The sequence below is a fragment of the Gavialis gangeticus genome, unplaced genomic scaffold, assembly GCF_001723915.1.
Source record: "Gavialis gangeticus isolate Ggan-Ray unplaced genomic scaffold, GavGan_comp1, whole genome shotgun sequence".
Classification (NCBI taxonomy): domain Eukaryota; kingdom Metazoa; phylum Chordata; order Crocodylia; family Gavialidae; genus Gavialis; species Gavialis gangeticus.
This window is the reverse complement of record NW_017728992.1, coordinates 56,855,739-56,865,173: the sequence shown is the minus strand read 5'-3', so window position 1 is coordinate 56,865,173 and position 9,435 is coordinate 56,855,739. Positions and strand designations below refer to the sequence as shown.

At 40.8% G+C, this 9,435-nt stretch overlaps 1 protein-coding gene across 1 annotated transcript in view; it reads left to right on the top strand.

The window, feature by feature from the left end:
- Positions 1 to 9,435, top strand: part of CAP2 (CAP, adenylate cyclase-associated protein, 2 (yeast)) — a 119,941-nt gene that overhangs the window by 97,931 nt on the left and 12,575 nt on the right. The window contains exons 8-9 of the mRNA XM_019522898.1: positions 6,041 to 6,230; positions 7,536 to 7,711. Coding sequence (XP_019378443.1) covers positions 6,041 to 6,230; positions 7,536 to 7,711 — 366 coding nt within the window. The remainder of the gene's footprint in view (positions 1 to 6,040; positions 6,231 to 7,535; positions 7,712 to 9,435) is intronic.

Sequence of the window (9,435 nt, the reverse complement as noted above, 5' to 3'; positions counted from 1 at the left end):
AAAAAAAAAAGGAAGTTGTTATAATCAGGACATAAACTACAAGAAATGAAGGACCGCATTTGTCTCTGGTATCATTCCAGTGAAGTCAAAGGAGTTACAGTGAAGATGAATTTGGCCCTTTGTGCCTGTTGCTGTTGTATATCAAATACTGAAGTTCTCTGGCGTGTTGCACTGCTTAAACTATTCACCAAGACCTACATAGAACGGCTACTTCAGAAAAACAACTTTGGGTCCAGACATCCCTCTAGATTTGCACACAACACATAAAGTTAGTTCATACCCTCCCCCACCACCCCTGATACAGTGTAGGGGAGTCAGCTGCCTCTATACAACTTTCTACTTTTTCCCCTGTGGCCAGGCCAGGAGGGTGATATCCCCCTTTGAATGAGCTCCCCTAGGGAGGTATAAGCTGCAGGAGCCTTGTAAGCATGTGAGAATGCCGAGTCAGTATATAAGACGTAAGGGGCCAGGTTCTGTTCTACCTATTGGGAGCCTGAGTCAACTTCTGTGCAGTTCTATTCCACCATGTTCAAGTCTTAAAAATCCATTAACACATTTAGTTTTTTAACATGCTGTCATCTTAACTTTACAATTCAGTCACAAGAAAAAATCAAGCAGGAGGAGGAGCAATTTGCATTTTTCATTAACTGTTTTTCTGGGACTCAATCAGGATGGAAGAAAATCACACCCAGGTGCCCAAGTCCACTTTTGCACCTAGTCATGGAATAGAATCTGGCCCAAGGTCTTTTGCTGTTGGTCCTGATCTACATGGGGTTTGTAGCAGGGAACAGACTGTTCCCGACAGAAAACTGCCAAAGAAATTCCAGGGCAAGAAAATGTGGAGGTTTTCTGTCCCTTACCAGGCTGTTAAAGCTGTGTAAAGGCAAGTTCTAGACTAGTGATTCTTAACTCAGATGCTGAATCACCTTTGGGTGTTGCCAGATCACAGGTGACTGGTAGGGGGAGTACAGAGGGGCACATGCCCCCCCTGAGATTGACCCCCAACTCAGCACCACTCAGGACGGGGCAGCTTTTTTGCTGTGCGGGCTGGCGGTGTGTTGCAGGGGGGCACTAAGCTGCAGCACAGAAGTATAGGAGTGAATGTGGGGCTTTTGGCCAGCTCCCAGGCCCGCCCCCAAATTGTACCCGCCGAGAGGCACCAGTCACCCTGTGCCAGATTCTTTGAAGGATGCCCAGACGTGTGAGAAAATAAGCAAATTTAAGTTCAGCCTCAAGCTTGTTCCCCCACTCCCACTGCCTGGCCCCTTCTGCAAGGATGTAAGCACTGTAACATATCAATTAGTTTTTGAAATTGGGTGTACACTGTTCAGAAAAGATTTCAGGAGGAGTGCCTGAAATCCAAAAAGCTTGAGAGCCTTTGGACTTTTCCAGACTTTGCATTGTTCACAGGACATTACGCAAGCACCTTGTTCAATTATTAAGTCTCTCGAAGGCGAGATTTAAATCATGTCAGTATTGCTTTTACTGTCTGATGAAGAGAGGTTAGCTTTGAAGTGAATGAGATAGGAGTATATTGAAAGGAAGCACACATTTGTATAAAATTGTCATTTTCACTAATTGATTTCCCTCATATTTTTTTAAAAATAAGGAGAGCACTTGCAAGTGGTGAAAACTGACCACCCAAAGATGTTAATGAGAACAAGCGTCCATGAGTACAACTTGAGTTGATGTATATAAACCACAGCGCCGAGGGGAGCAGCTGTTACCACGGCAAACAGCTGAAATAAACCTAGAAGAAAGGGGGCTTGCAGATAACAGTCCTTGCTAGTCAAATGGCTTTTAAATACTCTTTGTGTGAAGATACATTGTTGTTAACATCTGCTCAAAGTTAATCTAAAAGAGTTGTTTGCAAATAGCAAAGCTTTTAAGCACCTGCTGCCTTAGAAAAGATGAACTTTTGTGCGTATATAATGTGCTGTTTTTCCTATTCCCAAAGGGTCATAAGTGTACCACCCTACACAAGCACAAAAAAGGACTTTGTGAAGAGAACTTAGGGGAAATTGGATAGTTATAGAATTCCACCTCCCCCTCCAGCTCCCATATTGGTGATATCACTCCCATAATAAACCCCCTCTATGGCTAATATTTCATCTCCTATAGGAACAGCTCCCCCATGCTAATACCTGCACAGGTCTTCTTAAATATAAGCACGACTAACAGGCCCTGACCCTTTCAAAGCTGCCTGCTTGGTGGCAGTAGAGCACCAGTGTGCCAGGTATGCAAGGGATGAGACCTTTCTTGAACATTGTCAGCTTGCATGCCCTCATCTCTTTGCTCACAAGCATCCAGGATTTCTAAGGCATGGAGGGCCTTGTATGAGCCCTTTTTCTTGGTGTGAACTTTATCTAGTAGGAGAGTTTGCTTCATATCAGTTGGTCAAGTAAAATATTTTTTTTAAAAAGAGTTTATGGTGTTTGCAGTGCAATTTTCTTTGCCGCCTAATTTAAATGGGCCTGCTTTATTTCTTCCCATTCTTTCCCTACTGTGATTTCACTGCATTTGGCGTACACTCCTTATCCCTCCGGGGTCTGAGATGTGCATGCATAATGGAGCAAACTCAGTCCTGAGCTAATTATCAGCAAACCCAGTGCCTGAGATTTGTTGCTGTTGTCCTAATGGCCTGAATTATAACTGGAACTAGCTGGAATAACACAAACATGAAATTAGATTTTAAGAATCTAAAAAACAGGAGTAAGTTCTGCTCTTGAGTTTCATGGCTGTGAAGGAGGAGAGAATCTGGGGTGGCAGGATAAAAGTTTACCACAGAGGTTTACTGTAAATTTTGTGTCCTTGACCTGGCATATTCTTGGCTCCACTTTCCCAGTCTACCTAAATGTGTGCTAGTTAAGAGAAGAGAAACTGCAACAGATTTGCCCTTTTGATCCCTGATCATTGAGAACTGCAGCCAATTCTAGACAAGTAGTGGAAGTGCAGGTTTTTTGTCACCTCTATTGTCTGCCTGTACTGCTGAATAGGAAGAATACAAAGCTGCACTGATTTTAAATGGTTAGCTTTCTGACCCTTTACTTACCGCAAGAAACATAATATACAGTATGTAAGAATATCCTAGAGTAAAAGAGCTAAAAAGAACATTTCAGATGTATTGTCGGATAGACAAATATATAGTAGTATTAACATAATTTGGGCAGTTAATGCAACATTTTCTGCTTCTGACAGAATTGTCACTGTGCTCCCCTGTGCTATAGAGCCTGATCCAAAACCTATTGAACTTAATAAAAGGATTCCTGTAGACTCCGGTGGGTTCTGGACCAGGTATGTTATTGGATGGAAAAGCAGTGCAGCAGCATGGAGAAATGATGATGAAAAAATGGTCATTTGCAGATGATATCTGCTGGGTGTGTATAAGGCTGCAGTATATGTGCTTAGTGTAGGTAGAGCAACCATGGAAGTGAAATGGATCTCTTAACTCAATGTTTTAGGCTACTGTGTTGTCCAGAGCAGACTTTATTTGCAATGGCTACTGTCTGAGGCTGTGGACTGTAATATAGCTTTGGTGTGGACTCAGCCTCACAGAGACATAGGACAGGAGGTACAGATCTCCTGAATCATCAAGTCCAGTCACCTGGCATTACAATCAACAACACGATGTAATTCCAGTCATGAATGTATCCAAGTCCATTGCTCACTTACACTTACTGGAAGGTTATTCAAGAATCTCCCTGCTTACACGATTAGAAACTTTCTTCCTATTCCTAGCCAAAATGTATTCGTGGCCAGTTTATACAATTTACCCTTTTGCCAATGTTGTCCACTAGCTGAAATAATGCCTCTTGCTCCCTGGTGTTTAGTACACAGACATAGTTATTGAATAGAGTCATATCCCCTTCTCAGTTGGCATTCTACTAGATGAAACAAGGTGAGCACTCTTGGTCTCTGTTCATGAGTTAGGACTCTCCTGTCCATTCCCCTGATCTTCCTAGCAGCCCTTTTCTGTACCTGTTCCAAGTTTGAATTAATTTCTGTTGAACATGGGTGATCAGATTGCAGTGTTCCAGATGAGGACACCATGCCTTAGACAATGGCATTAATATTTCTCTGTCTGCTGGAAATACCTCACCTGTTACATCGTAGAATTGCATCTGCGTTTTTCGCAGGCACATTGCATTAATGGTTCATAGTCATCCTGTTATCAGCTAAGATCGTTTTCCTCTGCTGTCATTTCCGACTGATGATCTCCCAGCTTATAGCAATAATTCTTGTTAGTCTTCTGCTTGGTACTGCTGAGTTTCATGCTGTTCCTGTTATTTTAGTCATCAAATTTATTGAGTTCTTCCTTCTTAACTAATAATTCCCATGTCCAAACAACAGTTTAATGTGTACAACAGTGATGTACATCTGGAATTAGTTCTGTTGCGTACGTGCATGCTGCTTGGCTCTAGAGGGCATTGTTCTCACTGACATGCACAGTGTTGGAACTAAAATCTGTGGTTACATTCACTCCAAAGGCATCGGCAACACTGTCAGCAAGCAGGAATCGTATCCAGAAGAGAGCTTAGATCCCTGTAGAGATGATTGTGCCCCCTACTCAGTTGATACTGACCTGAGTGTCAGTCTCTCTATGCATATAGATGGTATTCCACAGATGTTGACAGTACAATTTTAATATTATCTATATGAAAACAACTTCCCATATGTTAAGCAGAAAAACATCCTATGGATGCTAACAGTCTCTCAACTCAAATATGTAACACCATCATGAATATATACTCTGTTCCCACATGCCAATAGACAAAGATACAACTTTAACCAGTCCGGTTTTATGGCTTCGTTTTTTAATGTAACTCCAGAGAGGGTCAGGGGTATGAAACTAGAATATGATTACATGATGTAGTCACTGGGGGACCAGGCCCATATTTTTTTACAGCAAGAAAAAATGCTGTATTCCCCCTGAACATTGTTACAGGGGGATCAAAGGGTAGTATTTTTTTACAGTGCCGTGAACTCTTTTAAAAAATTATTCAATAGGACTTTCATTTTTTTTGACAAAAGCATGAAGAAAATGGGATATTCAGTCACTTGTTCTTTTTATGTTAATGGAGTACAGGAATATATAGCACCTTAAAGGGTTAAGTACCCTCTAAATCTAACCAAGAATACTAACTTTTTAACTTTTCAGTATCAGCATAACATGCATGTCTAGTTGGACATAACTGTTTAAAAAAGGAATCCAGTTACGTCAGCTCAGACTGTGTAAATGTATCTTATTTTTTCATGTATTTGTTTGTCTAGTGAATATATAGATAAATACACTCATAATGACTGTATCCCTAACCATACTGATAAGAGCCAATCTCATCTATCACAGAGGGTCCTTAAAATTTTACAGTAGTCTTTGCTCTGCTCCATAGAGTGCTGCCCAGAGGAATGATTCTTGGAGTCAGAGTGACACTCAGTGGCAAGATCGAACAAACAAATCACAGTTCTTTAGATTCTTTCTGTGGTCCCCACTGGTCATACAAATTAGAAATCTTAAATCTTAGTTAGAACCTTACCAAAACAACTTATTTGATAATGTAGTGCATAGAGAGTATAATCCAGACAGCTGTTGCAATAGAAACACTTGTAATTTTAGAAGGGTTAAAAACAGCCAAATTGTAATTTCTGAGGTGCAGTATTGAATTTCACCAGCTGGAGTTAACATAATTTTTCACCATGTTGTAATTTATATATTTGCAAGATAGATGCAAGCTCCAAACAATGTTCATAGACGGTTTAGCGGTGCATAGATGGCTGTTGTATGTTGTGTGTGTGTAAAAACGAAATTGATATCTGTCTGGATTCTGCTAAATGTACAGCATTCTGTTTAATTTTATCTGAGTATCTGGGGAAAGAAAACGCTTTTTCTCTTATATATGAGAAAGAATAATTTTTCATTGATCAGTGCCAGAAGTCTTCCTGAGTCTATTGCTGGTCAAAACGTAAGTCCAAGAATGGAAAGAAATGACGAAGTGTTCCCTAAAACTCTATTTTGAAAATAATTTCCATCTCTTCCTTACAGGGACCAGTTGCATCAACAATGTCTATGCGATCCATTCTAACGAGTGGACAGTGCGTCTCACTGCCTCCGCCTCCGCCACCACCACCAGGACCTCCTCCTCTCTTTGATACAGAAAGCTCCAAGGATGAAGCAACTGCATCTCGCTCAGCCTTATTTGCCCAGCTTAACCAGGGAGAGGCAATTACCAGAGGTGAGAGGAAAATAATTCATTCTGTCACTGTTTGGCCAACTGAGAGAGCTACCGCTACATGTACTTAACCAAATTCTGTCTGTGATCACACCTAGAGATTGCCAGGTCAGCATTTTTGAGCTTAGAATACTAAATTTGATGATTAAATTCAGGTTAAATACCCAAATAAATAGCTTAATTTTCAGCGGAACTCTGTACCTGTAACTCCCATAGAAATAAGTAGGACCTGAAGGTACTCAGCACTTTTGAAATTCAGGGCTCAGTATAAATTTAGGCACCATATTACAGGCATCAAAAATAGCCCTGTAGAACTGGAAGTGGAACACAAGTGGAAAGATTATCTAAATTCTCCATAAGTCCCAAAATTTTACTTAAGCAGCCCTGTAAGTATCATGTAAGTGTATAAAGGTAAAATAGGATTCAAGTCTTAAGTATCATGGGCCAGGCCAGCACTTGGATTGGAGACCACCTTGAAACTGTGGCACTGTAGATACAAGACCAGGACTTATGGCTGAATGCTTGGCAAATATTAGTCCATAGAAACCAAATGAATGATAAGGCTTCATTCAGCCCATCATTGCTGCTGAGTTGATGAATGGGAGTGAAAGGAAAGGATTATGAACACTCAAGTTTGTGATTCTTGTTCATGCTGACTTCAGTGGCAGTGTCCAGATGTAACATAGACCAGAATTTGCCCACTCTGCAAATTCACACACAGTATGCTGATTTGTACTGAAATGTTATTGCGTTAGATAAAGAGGTGCCTATTACTATACCAGTCTGTAACGTTGTCAGTACATGTAGGTACAGCTTTTAAGCTTTTTCCAATAAGACTAGACAATCTTATTTAGAATATTTGACTTTGAGTTGAAATACATGCAATGAAATAAGACTTTTAGCACAAGGTCTTATGGGGAGGGGTTGCAATACAAGATGTGGGTAAAAGAGATGATTTAATTGTCACAGATGAAACTATAAAATGAATGAAGTGGCACAGTACATGGTTCATTGCAGCTATAACAAGTATTTAGATGTGTGTGTGGATAGATGCCAGTAGGTATTGCTGAGTTGCTTTGTGACAGGCCATCTACAGTAAAATAACTTTAGTTCAAACTTTTTTGAAGGTATGAGGGCAAATAGTTCCCTTTGTGGGTAAATACTTAAAGTAAAAGTGTAGGGAAATTTTTAATACTGCTACAACCAAACTAATTAAAATATTCTCTTCCCTGTTTACACATCAACCTTCTTAGGAGCTTAGCACTGGAAAAGAGTTTTTTTTTCACTTGAGTGCCTCTAATTATTTAGGGCTCCGACATGTCTCTGATGACCAGAAGACTCACAAGAATCCTAGTCTACGTGCCCAGGGTCCACCAGTGCGTTCTCCTACAAAAAGTCATACGCCAAGCCCCACTTCTCCCAAGACTCCTCCTCAGCAGAGCCATTCACCCGTGTTAGAACTAGAAGGAAAAAAATGGAGAGTGGTAAGTTCAGGTCATGTCTATCAGGTATCTTACACACATACAATGACCACTTGCACAGGCAACTTCCTCAGAGGGATGGCAATCTCAGTGCTGTTGCTAGGACAGAGTGGTTCTGCACTGCCCCGTCTGGCCACAGATTAGCCCTTGACATTCTATAGGATTTAGAGTTAGTTCATTTATCTGTGAGATTAGGACAATAATTTACCTAAATTGGAGAATATAGTTATACATTCCTGAATCAATACTTCATTTCTTCACTCAGTCTAAATGACCCGCAGAGAAAAATTAAAGAGAACTTCTATTAAGGTTTCATCTTGCAAGGTGTTCTTAGATGTGAATGATACTCTTACGATACAGTGGGGACGTTATTTCTCTCTATTAGCAGATGGGAATATTGCTGCTTAAGTACTTATATTTTAAGTATCACCATCCCATATTTAATTAGTTAAAAACAGAGAAAATATTTGTTCTCCATCTTCTTACCCAGCCTGTAGAAGAAATAGTTTGATTGGTTTAAAGATGTTAATGTTGGTTTTTGTAGGGACGTGCAAATAAGTTATTCAGGGAAAATTATGAGGCTGCTTGGCCGTGCTGGTTATAAGAAGGAAAAGACAAAATGTAGTTTAGATAGTTGTAAGTTTGCATTGGAATATCATGAGCTCTTGTTTCCATGGATCGCAGTTCACATGAAATTATATACAGTGTTTGCATCAGCTGGCCTATGCTAGTTTAAAAACACTTAGAAACTGCTGGTGTAATCAGAGTCTTTTTATTGAAGTGGGATGTCCCTGAGCCCTTGGTACATTACAAATGAAAGGAGACGTATTCATGTTCTAATCATTGTTGTATACTGTGCTGCCCACACCTAACACCAATGCATTATGTAATAGTATGGCAAAAAATTGTTCTCTCTGAAGGAGCCTACTTGTTCTAAAATTGAGTGGTAACCAAGCAACTGCACTGGTGTAACTTTAAATAGTTGTATGTATAAATACCTAATTCCAAAACAAACAGGCTTTTTGACTTGGTCTGTACTAAGTTCTCCAAAATGCAGAACTCCACAGCACTAAGCCCTCTGCACACCTGCCACTCAAGGTCTCCTCATGGGCACCATCAGTTAGTTTCAGTCAGCCTTCAGTGAAGGTGGAGTGGACCCTCAGCAAGTTTGCAGATGACACCAAGCTGGGGGGATTAGTAGATACCCTGTAGGGTAAGGCTAGGATTCAGAGAGACCTTGACAAATTGGAGGATTAGACTGAAAGAAATGTCATGAGGTTCATTACGGACGAGTGTGAAGTTCTACACTTAGGACGAAACAATCCCATGCACCAGTACAGGCTGGGGGCTGACTGGCTGGGCAGCAGCTCTTCAGAAAAGTACCTGTGTGTTACAGTAGACAGAAAGCGGAATATGAGCCAACAGTGTGCCTTTGTTGGGAAGAAGGTTAACAGCATACTAGGCTGCATTAGTAGGAGTGTTGCCAGCAGACTGAGGAAAGTGATTCTTACTCTCTATTTGGCACTGGTGAAGCCACATCTGGAGTACTATGTACAGTCTTGGACCTCCCACTACAGAAAGGATTCAGACAAATTGGGGAGAGTCTAGTGGAGGGCCACAAAAATGGTTATGGGGCAGGGATACATGACTCCTCAGGAGAGGCTGAAGGAACTTAGTTTATTTAGTTTGGGTAGAAGATGACAGCCTGAGAACCCCAGAAGGCAGAG